At 48.0% G+C, this 18,399-nt stretch overlaps 1 protein-coding gene across 5 annotated transcripts in view; it reads left to right on the forward strand.

Annotated features, from left to right (window-relative positions):
* The window catches only part of LOC135394710 (PDZ domain-containing protein 8-like), a 35,329-nt gene that overhangs the window by 747 nt on the left and 16,183 nt on the right, over window positions 1-18,399 (forward strand). For 4 of the 5 annotated variants that reach the window (XM_064625582.1, XM_064625583.1, XM_064625584.1 and 1 more), the window contains exons 2-11: window positions 251-408; window positions 3,403-3,521; window positions 3,588-3,666; window positions 4,608-4,700; window positions 4,766-4,942; window positions 6,517-6,597; window positions 7,165-7,369; window positions 8,748-8,857; window positions 9,255-9,341; window positions 18,014-18,096. In XM_064625582.1, the coding sequence (XP_064481652.1) occupies window positions 251-408; window positions 3,403-3,521; window positions 3,588-3,666; window positions 4,608-4,700; window positions 4,766-4,942; window positions 6,517-6,597; window positions 7,165-7,369; window positions 8,748-8,857; window positions 9,255-9,341; window positions 18,014-18,096 (1,192 nt within the window). Of the gene's footprint in view, window positions 1-250; window positions 409-1,161; window positions 1,223-3,402; window positions 3,522-3,587; window positions 3,667-4,607; window positions 4,701-4,765; window positions 4,943-6,516; window positions 6,598-7,164; window positions 7,370-8,747; window positions 8,858-9,254; window positions 9,342-18,013; window positions 18,097-18,399 lie in introns of those variants that run through there. The other variant, XM_064625585.1, reaches the window with a different exon arrangement.

Genomic DNA, 18,399 nt, shown 5'->3' on the forward strand with positions numbered 1-18,399 from the left:
CGTCCTTCCTGTTTGAATCTTCCAAAAACTTCTCGACTGGAACAGTTATCAGCACTGAAGGCACATACACGCACCTGGACCCCGCATTTTTCATACTTAAAGCTTCACGATATAATAAAGCACCGCCCTTGATATGAGTCAGCAATTCAAGTCGAGGACCATAGCGCGTCCACAGCGTACTCTACCGAAATTTTGGCTGATGAACTCTAAATTACATTTCGTAGAAGCTTACCTACGTCTACATCTGCAGTGTCGTTGCTACTTAATTTGGCGGTGTTCAGCTGCTTCTTTCTGGGCGTTGCGACTCCCTTATTCCTCCTCGCCTATGCCTTTTACCAACGCTTCACGATGCCTGCACAGCAGCGACCCCGGCCTCAGAGAAAGTTTGCGCCACTACGCCTGCCACAGGTAAAAAGCCATCCTTTTTTTGGCGCTTGGTGTTGCTTTTTCTAGATCTCTGAAATTAAAACTAAGCGCGAGATAGGTTTTTGATAGGCGCTCCTCAGAATTAGCACACCCTAAAGAAACGCCCCCCCCCAAATGCGATGCTCCTTGAAATGGTCTCCCTAGGGCAGCGTAGACCCGCTGTATGAAATCGCGGTGAGCTGAAGTGGGCTTCTTAGCGTCGCTACTAGACTCTACAGGGTGAATTTAGCAAAGGTTACACATTTTGATCGCGTCGTAAAAAAGAAAAAAAAAAAAAAAAAACGATGTCTCTGGCGCTTCAAACTTTGCAGACTGATAGCCACGCTCCTGAAGTTTTATCCATATTTTTGTCAAATGCTATCACCTTTGTAGCAAATAAGTTAGAAGCAAAGCAAATTCTCACCCCATGCAATGCATTTCCAATTGCGTGTAGGTGGGGTACATTTGCGTAAGCCGGATCAGGTTCACCAGAAAGAGGGAAAAAGCACGGGTAAAGCTATGGTGTGACGTCATATGGACGCCACCTATACTGCCTGCGAACCGCCATTTTCTCCTCTGTCTGCTTCACGTTCACATCACCACGTATAGGTGGCGCTGCCTCGAAACACGGCATCTGGTCCATCTGGTTGTTTGTTGTTATAGGTTTTGATTTTGCTTCGTCTCCAGGTATCGCTACCTATACGTGGTGATGTGAACGTGAACCAGACAGAGGAAAAAATGGCGGGTTGCTGGCCCGCCAATGCTGGGTATAGGCCATAGGAAAAATGCTGGGTATAGGCCATAGGAAACGCATGGGGTGAGAATTTGCTTTGCTTCTAACTTTTTTTCTACCAAATGATAGCAGTCTGCAAAGTCTGAAGCGCCAGAGACGTTATCTTGTGTTTTTATGACTCGATCGAAATGTGTAACCTGAAACCGAAATTCACCCTGTATATCACATAGATCTGTACAACATACTCTAAAGAATACGCGTCCTATTACGATTGTCTTACTGAATACCAGATCCCTAGGCTACCCGAAACTACTCAAATATTTTGAGCAGAGCTTAGGGTGTCGTGTATTTGAGCATTTACAATATCCTACGACAGTACGGGGGAGGGAGAGGGTGACGTTCAATAGTTCAAAGGAAGAAGTGAGGTCTGTCTGTTCAGCCAAGGCGTGAAGTTTCACTCCCGGATAAAAAACAACTTAAGACAGTCCTGCGCACGAGAGAAAGGAAATGTTGGAGAAAGCACGGGACAAAACGTCTGTCTACTCAGCAGCCAGCAATAAGGGGGAATTCTCAAACGTGCCACCACACTATGAAGCAACATGGGCTTCACGTGCAGTTGTTGTGTATAAGGGTGTATTCACCTGCTGAGATGATCTAGCGTCTGCTCTAAAGCTCAAGCTAAAGCGAAGGTGTTTTGAAATTCGATGACCTTCTTATTTCCCGATGACACTTCGTTATTGTCGTTCCCACGTTTTCTTTTACGAAAACTATGGTTGCAGCATTGAAAAATCACGCAGTTTGTAATTTTTCAATTTTTTTTCAAGCAATTTTTCGCCACCACGAAAAGTGACCACCAGTAGGAGGAGCTTACGCGCATGCCACGTCACGACGTGACGTAGGTGAATACACTCTATTTGAGAACGATCCAATGAGACCGCTCTACGCGCACGAGGGGAAAGGGAAAAGTTGAGGGGCTGCGCGAAATGCTGACCTACTTTACGGACTTTGGTGTCGGCCATACAACGTAGGAACGTCGAAAATCCAGTGAACCGGCCAAGAAATGTTAAGGGGCAAGAGCAGCCGATATTTCGAACGGAGGCTGTCCTTCTGGAAAGATCTGTTGGAAATATCGGCGACTCGTCTTGAAGCTCCTCCCTTAGCATTTCGTCAGACATAAATATTTGGATATGCGATGAACGTACCGACTGAAACGTGCAAAAAATATCAAACCAACGTACTGTATACGCGGTTTTCTTTAGCTGTCTTAGTTCGCGAATTCGCTTGGAGGGACGCTTCGTGGATACCTCTCGGGACCTTACCTTCGCGATGCATGTTCTGTGCGGTTGTGTCATGGAACTCGTCACGGTCGTCTGAACATTGGGAACTGTCAGTGCTTCCGCTACGCCCACGTGGAGTCGAACCCTTACTCGGCGAACTTGATGTCGATATCAAGCATGCATTCTCGATTTGGGAAAAGTATTGGGTATGGTGCGCTGCAGGATGCTTGTTGTTCATGGTAACGAGTTAAAGTAGCACAGAAGTCATTTTTAACACCCAGTTTTCTTCCTATAAAACTGTTAAGTAGGCCAGTAAGATGCGCCATGCGAAGTAATTTACACCATAGAGTCATAATTATCGCAGAAATTGAATTTAAAACACGCCGCAAAAAGCGACCGTGCACAACGGTGGTGAAGAGCAGTACCAGCCTGTGATCTGCCTCAAACCTCGCGCTGACGCTATAAGGAGAACGCTCGCTGATTGGCCTAGAGAAATGTTGTCTGCTACTCCTCTGTCGTCTGCTACTCGGCTGTTCGGGGTTCTGAAAAAGCCTTTCTCCTGGCTCCGCAATGATTCGGTCGCTCCTTCTATCCCCAATTCCCCGGGAGAACTGGCAAAACTGGTTTAGGCGGCAAAGGGACAAGGCGCTGACCCCCACTGACCAGCAAACAGAACGAGTTCTCCTTATAACGTCATCGGTGACGTGGCATCATACATCCTCATCCTCGTTATAGCTGCCGGAGCCATGTTTATGTGAGTTTTTTTTTCTGGGAAACAAACTGCACTCATCAAAACCTTTCGCGCTAGTCGGTATAATGACGCACACACTTTCATCAGGTGTCTTAATCTGAAATTTTTTTGGATGGCCCTCTGTACTCTTTTAAGGGAATGGGCTTCTGGTAAGAACCAGGAGGGCAGCTGCAATTGCGGGACGTGATATATAGGGAGCGTGACTTCTCTTTTAATGTGCTCCTTTATTCGCTTAGAAACTTCTGGATTCTGTGGTGTCGGGCAACTGGAAAAGGGAGCGTGAGACAGTCATTGTCGGTAATCTCCTCATGCAGGCCATGTTTCGTGAATGGAACGACACTGGTGCGATACGAAGGTGAAACCTGCAGGTTCTCTCCTAGGAACGAGTAAATCACTTCTGCGTTCATTTTTCCTGTTGCAGAATAGTCACAAATAGATTGAGCAAAGGGTTCGCCGATGCCCTGAGTAAGAAAGCAGGAAAAGTGTTTGAAAGGATTGAGGTAAGAAAGGGTTTCGTTTCTTCCAATTCCCACCCCACGGTTTCACGAGGCTCTGTGGTTACCGTAATGTCCTGGGAACTGCGGAGCAACCTTTTGACCGGAAGTACAATAGCGTCCGAGAGTAACGTCAGTAAACACCAAGAAAAAAAAAAAGAAGAGAAGAATGAACGCTACCATGACCAGCATAACCTGCCTCACTTTCGCATCATTCTAAAGCATTGTTCACACTAGTGCGTTCTGCTGCGTGCGGATGCGTGCGGGCGCTGGTTACCGTGGCAACAGATACTTGCGCAACCTCCCGCAGCAGAACGCAAGGAGTTTGCCCGAGCTCAACTTTTTCCGACGCACGCAGCACCCGCAAGCGGAGAACGAACCGCGAGGCCCCATTCCGAGCCTGCGCAGTAGGTTCTTCTATGCGAGACTGTTTTCAACATGGCGGTCACCGGAGCGGAAATCCCGCTCGGCGCTCATTGGCTTACGGTTTGGTGACGCACGCATTCAGACGCAGGTAGTGAACAGTGGAACGGATTGCTTGCAACGCACGCATACGCACGCGCGCAGCAGAACGCACTAGTGCGAACCATACTTTAGGCAACCAAGAGCTGTGGCGAACAAACTGTTATCCCAGAATGTTGTATTTTCGGGAACTCTGTGCAAGCGCATTGAAGGATATGTTCACTTGCCACGTTGCAATCCAACTTGTGAGCTCAACTGTGACTTCTTAACAAAAGCATCGTCTGGGATGCATGATACGTATCTTCAGATAAAAAATAACGGCTACGCGCCACGATATTCCCTTTGCACCACTCCCAAACCCTCAGGACTCTTCTTTAAGCAATTCCTCCCATACGCACAGTGAAGACCTCCTCACCGGAACCACAATTGTCCATGAATCCGTGGTTGGTCTTGAGGTCGATGTGTACACCTACATTTTCTCCTAGCTTTGTAAGCTGGATTTTGGCAACGAAGCCCCGACACTCACTAAGATTGCCGTGGAAAAGGTCATCTTGCACGAAATGTGGAAGACAATTGAGGTACGTGCAATGCAGGACGGTTCCAGGCGCAGGTGATTTACGGCAAAGGTTTGTTCTATGATTAGCAACTGGACGTGTTCGTGAGCGGGGAGTACGCGGGAGGCTTCACGTTGGCCGTAGACGCAGTGCTGAAGATGGGAAGCGTGGCGTCGCTCTTCGTCAAGGTTACGCACGTCTCCGGCAAGGTCCGGCTGCAGTTCGCCAGGAGGCCGTACTCACACTGGTCCTTTGCATTCTACGAAGTACGTATACAAGCCTAGCTTCACGTGTCTCTGCCTAGATTATCTGCACAATAGGGCACAAATTATGTCATTAGAATAGTCTTGTGTCTGCCCTGTCTTCAAGCTCTCTGAAACCTTCTCTGGTTGCCTTCGACCTTACGGGTCTTCAGAATTAGCCACTGCGGCTGCGACGGTTGGAACGAGAACAATAGCATTGATTATGATTGGGGGAAGCACGAGAAATGCAGAAACGTTCTTCTAGAGAAATAATGATCGTAGCCGACCCCTAATGCTCCCGAGAGGTCTGCTACGCTGCTTCTACGACACACTGTGCTCATTACGTTACAGCAGCAGAACGCGTCGAGTCGCTAAAAAAAAGGCTTATTTCTCAGAGCATTTTTGTAAATTGAATCGCGCAGCGATAAGAAAAAATTCAGCGAAAATATTTTGCATCAACGCTCTTGATAGACTGCTTACAAGATTCCAGGCAAACTGAGGTGTCATTTTACTACTTTAACTCTTCCTCCAGATGGTGTTTAGTGAGGTTGAAAAAATCAATTCTATACGTCACGAGACAACCCCGTGAACCGCACGGTACATGGAAATCACCATGGTCAGGAGACTAGGGACCCTTTTTCGCAATGGCCTATGCGCATGCGTATGACCTTGAGGCGCCGGAGAGGATTATCTTCGTCTTCACTAGATGGCGCAGTATGGGGATAACAGAAGTGGAGACCAGTGGGCAGTGATTTCCGCAGAAATTCACTGCTGGGGGGGTACCGAGCTCCCAACGGGGGGGGGAGGGGTGTTATGCTTGGTGAAGGTTCCACTTAAGGAATGTTTGTTAGACACGGAAAGAATCGTGGCACAATGGTGACATCTCTGCACAGCTTTCCCGTTTTATTTGTACACGTTATTACGTTAGAATACAGATTCATTATGGACAGCATTACAACGTTAAGATGCATAATCACACGACCGACAAAGAAAAAAGACTGGCACCTTGTCTCACGAAGCTAAATGAATACCTAGCACACAGACTGGACAAATGCATGGTACGCTGCATGACTGTGGTCCTACAGCCCAAGTTTGACAGTACAGGATGTAATTCGCGGCGCCGGACTCTCTACCAGAACGTTTTGGTGGCCGAGCTGGGTGGGGTTACCTGAGAAATTTGAGGGGGGGGGGTGTTGCAAAAATGCAGGGGGGTGTAGGGAAATCCCTGCCAGTGGGGAGACCGCACGAACGGCGCGAGCTTGTCGGCCACACTCCGGACCGCGTTTTGGTCCTTGTGCTACCCACGTGGATTTGTTTTGACGCGCGTCGAGCATGGTTTCTTTGGAGAGCCGTTAGGATACGACGCGTGTGTCAAAGAGGTCCACTATGAAGGCAATACGTGCGTTTCGGAGAGGTTCAGTCTTTACATGTTGCAGGACAGCAAACGGGATGGGAATAAGTATAGTTTTACAGTATAGGGGATTGTCCCACGTGGGCAAACGAATAATGCAGAACGCAAAATTGCCCTAGCTTGTTCCTTACCCTGACACGATTACCTCCACTTCACTCCAATGTTGCTCGCGGTTTTTCACTTCCAGGAACCCAAGGTAGTGATATCCGTCGAGTCGTCCCTTCAAGGAAAAAATCTTCCTCAAGTTGCAAACATCGTCATGAGCCTGGTACGTTCTCTCAAGTTTATTAATGTCTGCCCTTTGACGTTTATCTCGTACCCTTTGAGGAAGCGTCATGAGCGGAAACACCACGAGGGAACAGACAATTTCTGCTGGATATCCTATAGACCCGTTTCTGTGGGCCAGGTGGCGCGAGTGAGCAGCAAAAGTCAGCGCTCCCAAAATATGCAACGCGCGGTAGTTTAGCAGACGACGTGGTACTTCCAAATACACGGTCTCGGGTTGTTCGCACTTGGCAAGATGCACCGCTTTTTCTGTGGAGTTCCTACATGGTTTGTAGCTCTCCTTGACGCATACCACTTGCACCACGCAGAACCCGCTGATGAAACTCCCTACTGTTTTTATCCGTGGCCGCTTGGGCCGTTAATGGCGCTGTGCAGACTTTGCTGCGACAGCATTTACACGTCCAAGCGGTGGCGATAAGATGCATGCGCATGATCAGGATGACCTTACTTTTCTATCCCCATAATTTTCCTTTTTCAACCAATCAGTCAATCAATCTTCCTCTTTCGGGCGGGAGCTCAGGTGATGCAGCACAATGTGACTTGATCGCAGATTCGACGTGTCATACGAAAGAAGCACACCCTGCCAATCTACAAGATCCGCTTCAAGCCTTTCATTCTTCTTCCCGAGCTTCGGATCAATCCACCAGCAAGGGAGAGAGTGCATCAGAGTGGGCCACTGGAGATTACGGTGGTCCAATGTTCGCGTTTGATGCTCTGCGAAGGGTCTTTCCAACTCTACTGCATGCTATCTCTTGGTAAGATTCGAAAAGACACATTCTCTCTTGGAGCATTTTTGTTCAACGGTTTCATTTTCTGCAACAGTGGTTCTCAATATGGAAGTTGATACCGCCTCACGCTGTGTCACACTGGAACGCATTTAAAGGGGCACTATATATAGTGCAAAATGTTTTTCCTCACGAAAGGAAATATGTCGTTATCACGATAACAATACAAAAGGAACAGGATACATCCGTTGCGCTGTTCGAGACTTATGGGGTGCGTTCGAATAGTCTGAGATGCGCCACCGCATACCGTGCATCGGAAATGCCGTCATGATGGTGCGTCATCCGAATGCTCCACAGAAACACAAGTGCGTCACAGATGGCGCGGTTTGGGAAAGCCGCCTCTGATGCAGACTTATAGCCGAGTGCTCTTCGCGCTTGCCTCGATTTTCGGAGGAGGGCACGTTCGAAAGAAAGAAAAAAAATAGCAGACGACAGTTTGCGGCGGCGGCTATTTTGTTTGAACAAATGGCGGCGTACCGTGAAGGTGAAACAGCGTTAATAAGTGCGCAGCGAATTCTTAGTATTTCGCGAACACCATAAGTCGTTCACCCCCACATCTTGGAGACTAACGTGATATTAAGTGGTGCGCAGCGACGTGATGTTGAAGTTGTAGTCGAATGATAACCTACGGTGCAGCGGCATAACCAGCGGCCAGGTGGCTTAAGGGTCTAGAGCCTCCCTCCCCAATGTATGCCACCCCAGTATGGATGGCGCAATTTCTTCACGGTGCCCCAGGTTGTTTCGCTCAGGCACTCATAAGATGTGATCATCACTGTCTGTCGATCACCATTTTGCAAAGTACATGTGGGAGCAAAGATACATATTTCGTTGTGCCACCTCCACACCCCGACTCCCCCCTGCCCCTCTCGCCGTTAAAAATTTCTGACTATGCCCCTGCTGCTCCGCTATGTAGGCTGCTCGGTGCAAGAAACAGTGTAAACAGAAACCAGTCGATTACTGTAAAAATCACTAGTGTCGACGTGTTTCGTTTTTCCGGAGTAATTTTCGCATGAGGTTCTAGTCGGTAAAACAGAAGTTCCGAAAGCATCCGACGTGAAATTTAAATGTTAGGAATTCAATTTAATTAATGAGCCTATGCAAATGAGCTGCTCACTTCTAAATTCTTGGCCAATGTCTCAGGGATGCTCACTGAAAACAAAGCTTTTCGATAGCGCCCCCTGTTTATGAATTATTGATCGGAGGACCTTCGTGAAACACCCGGAATATCCAGGTTTTCCACCTTTCCATTTTATTGCACTCTGTTACCGAACTGTTCACAAAAAAAAGGGGATGAAAAAGGCGCAGAGACATCGCTCTGGACAGACACTTCTACTACTTCATCCATCAGATGACAGTCAGTGGATTGACATGGACAAAGTTGTGGGCACTCCGTGGGTGACATTGGAACTGGACTTCGAGAAGCCAAAGTACGTTTCGCCTGGCGTTGAATTGAAACAGGTATGTTACAGAGAGCTACTAAATAGGGGTACAGAGTATCGCATCCCTTTTCCGCGCCGGAGCCGCCGTTCGGTGTCCGCGGTTGGGCCGATCGTGTCACGTGGTTTCGCCTTCCAAGAAGTCGCCGCCGTCCATGTGGCGTCACCTCCATGCGAAGCCGGTTTCCTGGTTTTGCGAGTTGCGAGCTGGCTGCGCCGCGTGTTGTTCTCCACGGGAGAAGGGGGAGAATGGCGTCCCGTTGCTAGGCGACGCAGCCGCGCCTGACTCAAGATGGCGGACTCGCTCGCCGGCGTGGCTCAGTGTCGCTACCCTGCTTCCTATTTAGTGACTCTACTTTCAAAGAGCTTGTTACGCAATATTGTTCGCTTTGTTTCTTATCCCTGGATGTCACTTGCAGGCGGTGATCGAAGGGAAGTTCCGGGTAGGTGTCATTGTAGATAGCGTGACTCCTGATTCCCCGTTCGACGCTGCACAAGTGAAAGTGGTATGTCAAAGTGTGGCTTTGATACCGTCGGAATACAGGGAAGCTGGGATTGAGGGAAAGTGCGGTACGATTTTGAGAAGACGAAAAAGCACGCTAAGGTCTTGGTAGTCCGCATGTGAACATTCGGAAGGATATGTTTTATGCAGGGAGACACAAGAAAAATCCCTAATTCTGGATGACTTGAAATATCATAAATACACCGTCGTTCAGTACACAGAGGTACAGCTTGAGACAAAAGTTTACGGAACACCGCGGGGTGCCGCGTTTCTCTATTGAAGCGACGCCCTGACAGCAAGCAGGAGCGGATACACATATGAGGGATATGCATTGAACAGCCGGTCACCGGTCTGTTATTCGATCTCTTCGTGAAAACAAGCATGGGGCCGATCCGACGAAGAAATAAGTCAGTACGGCGTTCCATCAACTTTGTCCCAAACTGAACTTCAGGTTGCTGGACGGCGGGCGTAAAGTAGCGCAACGTAGCGTAAAAAGCCTCACACTACTACTATTTACAGTCGAACCTCGTTAGTATGACACTCGTTAATACGACATCCCCGCTTTATGACCCTTTTTCTCGAGAACTGTTCTCTCCCAATGGTAACTCTTGTTGGTTAATATGACATATCGTTGATATGACAATGTCCAGTATTTTCCGCACAAATAGGGACGAACACGCGTACTTTACCCTCGCTACTATGACCGTTCGTCACTGAACCTGCTGCTGTCATACAGCATTCATCGACCATGTCTGAGAAGACACAAGTACCGGAATGAAGAAGCCGGATATGCGTCAGATTGAAGGAGCCACCATGCACTCACCAGGGTCTCGCCGACTGGGCCAATAGCGGTTTATCCCTGGATATAGTACGATCTACAGTGTCCACGCTCCAGCTTACGCAATTCTGTACTATTTGAAGCATACGTAGAGGGTACGGTACGACTCGTAACACGTGGTGTTCGTTAATGTGACAATCCGTTTTATGACCAAAACCCGCAGGAACGGCTTTGGTCGTATTAACGAGGGTTGACTGTAGTCTCAGTATTTCGTTCATGTCATAAAACCTGCGTGAGTAGTATAGAAATGTGTCCTAGAGCCAAGAGTTTTCTCTAATCCAATTCCAATCCAATTCTAATCCAACACAATCCAGTGCTAATCCAACACAATCCAGTTCTAATCCAACACACGCCAAATCTAAGCCATCTCATTGGCCGTCATTAGCTCCACCCACTTCACGTTGATTGGCCCATGCTAAGCCTACTGATCGTTGATTGGTTGACCGTAGCTCCGCTCCTTTATGTTAATTAGTTGGCTTGGCTCCTCCCACTTCATGCTGAATGGCCCGTGCTAAGCCTACTGATCATTGATTGACAGTAGCTCCACCCCTTTATGCTAATTACTTGGCTCCACCTACTTCACGCTGATTGGCGCATGCAGATCGCAGATCGCACAGCTCCGCCCCTTCATGCTAATTAACCGGATCCGCTGATTGGTCCATTCTAAGCCTACTGATCACTCTCCACATTTTCCAGACTTTCTAAGCCCTCTGATTGGCCGTCCCCAATCTAAGCTTACTGATTGGCCTGTTCTAAGCCCACTGAAAGGCTGATTAAGCCTGCTGAACATGGCCTTCGTTAGCGGCCGCCAGATGGCGCGCTCGACAGCGACCCCGCTGTGGCTTTATCTCAGATAGACAGGAGCAAAATACATTTCAGCGTTTATTGAGTACATGTTTGAGGAAAAGCATGGCAGTCTTGGAGAGATTGATTCCTTTGATGCTGGGCGTGGTTCCGCGGAAGTGGCGGATCATGTAGACGTCTCCGGGACAGTGGCCGAGAAAAATTTCATCCTGCGTGAGTTGACACTTCCACGTGCACTGGATATCTTCGTAGCCGTCGCTCACGTCCAGCGAGTGAAGGCACGTGCGCAGCGGTCCAGTAGCGTTCCTGTCCAGGTTAATGCCGGATCGCATAGGTACCACGTGCCACTCTCTGATGGCCAAGATGTCGCCCGGGCATTCGTGCGCGTACGTGTGCTTATCCTTCCCCAGCTTACTGCTCGCCATACAGTTGCCGGCGACGAGCGCCAGCACGCACGAGACGAGCGAGAAGAGAATGAGGTACCACATCCTTCCAGTGACGCAGTCCAAATGACGCTACTCCTTCTCATCCACTGCATCATCTGTGTGGTGGAAAGAACGCCAGGTGAAATCTTGCTATCTACGTCATCCACTCGAACTTACCATATTCGCAGCTTCCATACGGGTAGGAGTCCACGTCATTGTAGAGGTATCGTTTGTCGTCGTACGCCATCAGACTTCTTTTCACATTTCTGATGGTGTACATGCACCATTTCTTTCCCACTATTGACACCTGTTCGTGCGATACGCTAGTGTGCTTGAATAGGGTATCGTGGTACGTATCATGGAGGAGGTGTTTGCGCACAGTGTTCTTTTTTGACCCCTTTAGCTCTTGCTATCTGTTTTCCTCCGGCTAATTTGATGGAATACATTTTGGCTTTCAAGCATATTACTTCCTCTATGGGTATGCTACCCGTTTCACTTTTGAACGCGCCAAGCCTACCGCGATTCCTCTCGCTGTCCAACGGATGATCCCGATCAAAGGAAGACAAGTCTAAATGTTCGACGGCGATCGCTCGTAACTGATCTTCGTAGTTCTTGCAGAATAGGCCGAGGATCAGAGAATCCATGTCAAAGTAGCAGGTAATCACCGGACAAGTGAGCTTACTTAGCAGGGTTTCATAGTAGAACAACTACATGGTTAACTTACTCAGTTCTAAAATCGTGAAGCCAATCTGCAGGGGGAAATCGCATCGCACTTTTCTTTTGCGCATTTCGTACATGACGCAATTGAGGGGGACCAAATTTCCATTCACACACATTCCACCCGACTCCCGAGGTGACTCGCTGTCTCCTCATTGAAGGCTACTTGAATATCCCGCATATTAAATTTATTTAGTAGCGTTCTCACGAAGACCACATTATTTGAGATTTTATAGAAATATTTCTCGAACATCGTGCTTGAGGTGACGCCTCTGGCAACATTGTCCTCGATGTAGGGACGCAGGAATGGTGCCTGACGAAATTTTAGAATTCTGTGAATTTTCGTCACCCTCATGCCCAATCTACAATAGAGCGCGAGCAGCGCGTAATGAACAACGTACTCGACCTTGTCCCTGCAGCTTTTTGCTGTTCGCGGGCTGATACATTAACTCTTCGAGGAGCCCTCGCTGGAATGGTGAGAGCCATTCCTTCGGGACGACCACCTTCTCGGGAGCCAGGGGGAGGTACCGCATCAGCGCGTGGATAGATTTTGGATACTCCAAGTCGCACACATAAACGTATTCCACGTCCGAATCCGTGGGGTGACGCATAAAATCCACGAAGCTAAAATACTCGACCCATTCGAAATCGCCGACGGGGAGGCGCTTTATCATACTGAATCCGTAAAGATTGTTGCAATCTATGTATGATATGGTACACCTCCTCTTTATCGGGATCGTAGCCACTGCACAAAGGGTTGTTAGCCCGTAAATGACGCCTGTTCGCCTGACAGAGCCCGCCTCTAACACTCGATTCGATGGTCCGGTACATGTCGTCATCGATGATCAGTTCCAATTTGCCTGCGTGTAATTTAGAGCGCATTGCCACGAATAGGATGCCAGAGAAACGCAATGAAGCGATTCCAATCCGCGCGCGTCGTAGCACAGGCGTCGGAAGTGCTGCATTACGTCAGCATGTAATAGGGCATCCGTTTTCAGGTACAATACATTATAATCCCGCAGATTCGAGCACCCAAAACGTTCAAAAACGTGCAGCACGTACTGATAGTCTTCGTCGCTTATATCCTCCCCCGTCAGATCGTTTCGGAATGCGGATTTTGCCGGCAGAGCCAATTCGTCGTACACTGCGAAAGAGCTAACGTGGCTGTACGGGACACCTTTACGAAGCAAAATTTCGTAGTCGTCTCTAAATACCTGCTTCAGGCATTGGAACGCCTCTGCGCCCCCTATGGATTTGACGGTTTCCACGAGCTCTCCCAGCGACAAATTTAGGTACTGCATGGTATCTCTGAATAGGAAGGTGCCAATTTCGAATGATCGAATTTTTTCCATGGAACTGGCCACGATGAAGGGAGCTGGCCTCGAGATGGTGAAATTCCCGCAGCAGTCCGGCCAAATCGTAGGCCAGATTGGTGCACCATGATGGGCAGTTTTTCTCTCGTCGTGCACGCCACATTACAGGAGTTGCACAGCGTCGCGATGTAATTTGTTTCGCCGACAGTACAACACTTGGAACGGTCGTGATGTCGGACATGGGGTAAATCTTGCGCGAGCTCCCGTTTACAGTACGCGCAGTGAGTGGCAGCTCTGTGCTGGTCCCATTGCTCATCATTCAGCACCATTGCGGCGGGGCAGGCGTTCAGGGCGATCATCTCGTCCCGCATTTCCATCGAAGCTTTCACGCACTGCATCGCAGAATCTTCACCATGGTGCGTCCTGATGCGCATCACCTTCGAATCATGGGTACGCACGAGCACGGCGCAGAAGCTAGAGGTGACGTGACGCTGCATGCCAACACCACTGGGTGCGACGCAGTCTTGGGTAAGTTACTTCTAAAATGTAACTGAGTTACAGTTACAGTTTATCTGCCAAAAATAGTAACTAAGTTACAGTTATAGTTACTTTCTTGGTCGAGTAACTAGTTACAGTTACAGTTACTGAGAGAAAGTAACTTAGTTACATTACAGTTACTTTTTATAAAAATGTCCATGAGAGGGTAATACAATTGTTAAAAACATACATTTATGTACATTTACTCAAGTGCAATAAAAGTTGTCTTGCACTTAACCAGAAGCAGTATAAGTTAATACGCGGTTATCCCACACGGAAAAATACGACATGTGCATGCGACCTGGTGCATCGCGGTGAAAAAGAAGAGCACTGTGATACGCACATGTTTCGTAACGTGTAGAGAGAGAGAGAGAGAGAGAGAGAGACATATGCAAGAAGAAGGAACTCGCCTCAAGATGCTTTTTCAGGTTTGAAGTTGACGTCCTGCTTGCCGAGTACATCTTATTCTATCGCTTGCACTTTACAGTTAAATTATTCTCGTCCTTCCATGATACAAACTCGAAGGTTGCTTCATAGAGCGGCCACGGAAGCTTATGGTAGCAGCAACTGGAGCAGGATTAGCCATTGCACTGGTAGGAGCGCAAGTGAGCTGATTGGAAAGTTTCTCTTTGTGCATAATCATTCCCTTGTCCATATCCACAGGAGGCAGGATCCCGGGCAGTGACACTGTTACTCACATATGACTCACTCCGACGGTTGAGGGTCACTAACTTCGACAAATTTCTGTTCGCAAAGCTGGAATTCCCTGCTTGGTCAATAGCCCAAGGCACGGGGCACATACCGATTACGGATAAAAGGAAGCAAGACACTGTTAGGGGGTAGTAAGGGAAGGTAGAGTAAAGTAAAAAAAGGAACGACATTTATTCGAGTAACTAGTTACATTTTGCAGTTACTTTCACAAAAATAGTAACTAGTTACAGTTTAAAGCTACCTTTCTGGAAATGTAACTAGTTACTGTAACTAGTTACCCCCAAAAGTAACTAGTTACAGTTACAAGTTAAAAGTAACTTAGTTCCTACCCAAGACTGGGTGCGAGTATGCTCTCCGTGTCCAACGTGATGACGTAGTTGTACTGCTGCATGTACTGTATTTTAATAAATTCTACAAAATTTTTGCCCGGTTCGCAAAATTCCAATATGATTTCGTTTACATCAGCGCACAGGGGACGATGTTTCGCCATGCTCTCTTCCTTCAGGAAAGAGCGTGCGCAACGCTCGCATACGAAACGCTTGTCTTTCCTAATCAGCTTGTCTTTCTTAACTGACTTGTAAGCGAGGAAGTGGAGGATTTTTTTGTGTTTTTTCAAGTTTTTATGAAGTTCCGTCGAAAGTGGGATATTTCCGCGTAGAATGTTCAGACAGATTTCCGAAAGGATTCGAATGTCGTCGCAGCTGAGCTCTTTAAGTAACTCTGCGCGGTGCGCCGGTTTGCTGGTGGCCAATACTTTGAGGAGCGTGAGATGTCTTCTGAGATCGGCGATCATTTCGTGGGCGTAAACAGGAAGTGTCGGTCGTGCGGTAAAATACCCGTTGGCAGGCTGCGAGAGGGAGGTGTTTGCGAGTGAAGATGTACAACTAAATAACCGTGTGCCTTCTCCGTCGGCTGGTTATATGCGTCAAGGAAATAGGAGAGCCCTTGTTTCCCGAATACTTGACGTCCGAAGGTTTCGATCTGCTGTACGGACAGAGCGTTCCGGAACAATACGATATAACTGGCGTTAAGCGACATCGTTCGAAAAGCGGCGTTGTGATAGAACAAGGCTTGTATGATCAGGATCACGGCTGCACGGCTGCTACCATGCACAAACAGCGACTCTACCTCTGATAGAACCCCCTTTTTCATGATTTGATTGTCGATAACTATGGGAGTGGGATATTGTTCATCCCAATCTGTGGGTATCCTGTCCATAAACTTCACGTCGTCGAAATCCTTTTCTCATCCAGCTGCGTACTTTCGTACGTAGAGTGTCTTCTGCGGTGGAATGCTAAATAACTCGGGGTGTCTCATTATATTCTGCGTCTTGCCACACATGGACGCACCGGAGATGAGAATTCGAGCGGGGTGCTGGAACTGCATGCGCATCGTGGAATAACTCGAGCAGACTGTGTAGCGAGGTGTGATGCATCTTTATTTTCATCCATAGCTCCTAGCACGATTGATGATCGTCTCCAGGACTCTTATTTCTTCCTGACATAGTTTCTGAAGCTCGCGCAGTGATTGCTTCCTGTAAGCCGACAGGTACTCGTCCAAGATAGGTACTCGTCGCGTATGATGTTCCGCAACTTGTTTGCGGTGAAACGGGAGCGCGATAGGGGCAACACATCATGACAAAGTTCTCTCATCGTGTGACGCCTCGATGTGGAACCACGTGGAGTTGATGCACCTGAGTTGCGCCATCTGGTGGCACGAGGTAAGTTTGGACGTATGAGATAAAGCCGCAGCGGGGACGCTGCCGAGCCTGCCATCTGGCGGCCGCTAACGAAGTCTATGTTCAGCAGGCTTAAAGGAGCAGTCTTGAGGCCTACAACTTTGTTTCTGTTTTTGGTCAGTATGGAATGTTAGGCGACCGAAAACAGTTTTCCCACAATTAGTGGAACCGTAACGAAATTGGGACGCCTGCAATAGCTCCCCGGACCTCCCGTGCGCGAAACGCCCTCCTTCGCCTTCACGATAGGCACGTGATGAGCGCCACCATGCGCGTCACTATGTGACGCAAGTGGTGAGGACGCTCCTCATTGGACCTGGAAGCACATGATCGAGGTGAGCAACATCGCGCGGGCCGGAGCGTCTGCTGCCGCCTCGGAGACTCCATGCATTCTCCGGCTACGTGATGTCCGAAACGGAGGGTTTGAAGGCTGTCCATGGCACAACCACAATTTTTTTGGACCGCAGACACCACCGGAAGAACGAGTGGTGCAGGCCGAAATTAACTGCGCTTGTACAGCGAAAACCTCGTGCTTCCCGACAGTGTGCAGCCTGTCCGACTGTTTTCACAGCACAGTTGGTTCAGTGGCTAACAGGTGGCGCCACAATACCGCCTCCGTCGCTTGCTTTCTGCTACTGTGAATTCTGAGATTGCACAGAAGCCACGGATATATTACTCTTCTGATCGTAATCTTATTTTCTCAGGCTGCATATATGGCTTCGTTTCTTTTTTTTTTTTAGAAAACTGGATATAAATCATATAAAGCATAGAAGTCAACAAGAAACAGCTCGCAATGTTTGTAGCAGACTGTTTTTCCTGCGAACGAATGAGGGGCTCTCTACCACCAACGTCACAGTAGAGTGGGTGTGGTCTGCAGTTGGAGCGCTCCGGCCTGTCACTGCGGCAGCGATTTTCCAAATTAATTGCACCGTGGTGAAACAACTTTGGACAGAAATATTTTGTGGGAATGCTGCTTTACATACTGCTTTACAAGATGACAGCAGTTTTTGGCCATGTTAGATACCACTGTAATGCTCCTTTAATCAGCCAATCAGTGGGCTTAGAACGGGCCAATTGGTAGGCTTAGATTGGGGACGGCCAATCAGAGGGCTTAGAAAGTCTGGAAAATGTAGAGAGTGATCAGTAGGCTTAGAATGGACCGATCAGCGGATCCGGTTAATTAGCATAAAGGGGCAGAGCTGTCCTCAATACAATTCTCAAGTGGGCAGAACCAAGTAATTAGCATAAAAGGGCAGAGTTACGGTCAACCAATCAATGATCAGTAGGCTTAGCACGGGCCATTCAGCGTGAAGTGGGCGGAACCAAGCCAACTAATTAACATAAAGGAGCGGAGCTACGGTCAACCAATCAACGATCAGTAGGCTTAGCATGGGCCAATCAATGTGAAGGGGTCGGAGCTAATGGTGGCCAATCAGATGGCTTAGAATTGGCTTGTGTTAGATCAGAACTAAATTGTGTTGGATTAGAACTGGATTATGGCTTAGAATTGGAAATTGGATTAGAGAAAACTCTTGGCTATAGGACACATTTCTATACTACTTGCGTGCATTCAACAACACATCATTATTACTGCAGGGAGACGTGCTGATTGCTATTAAGAACCATCCGGTGGTCGATATGAATCAGGCATTGAGGATTCTCAACAGGATAAGCGAACCGTGAGTATCAATATTTCACCATCGACTAATGTTTTTTGTGGAAAATACAAAAATTCATGAAGCAGTACATATTCACAGAACACATACTTTGGCACTAATGGCAGTTTTCGAGTGCGATACAAAACTGAATATGCTTTCGATAAAAGTAACAAAGAAAACAAAGAAATGTCAGAAAACATAGTATACTCGTTGGTGAGCCGTGGATCAATGAAAGCTATGAAAGGTTATCGAGCATGTATACGTGTGGGGCGGCGTTCTTCTTAGGCTCTCCACTACGTATTTCACCTGCGAATTGAAGTGTCC

Source organism: Ornithodoros turicata, chromosome 5 (genome assembly GCF_037126465.1).
Source record: "Ornithodoros turicata isolate Travis chromosome 5, ASM3712646v1, whole genome shotgun sequence".
NCBI classification, from domain to species: Eukaryota; Metazoa; Arthropoda; class Arachnida; order Ixodida; family Argasidae; genus Ornithodoros; species Ornithodoros turicata.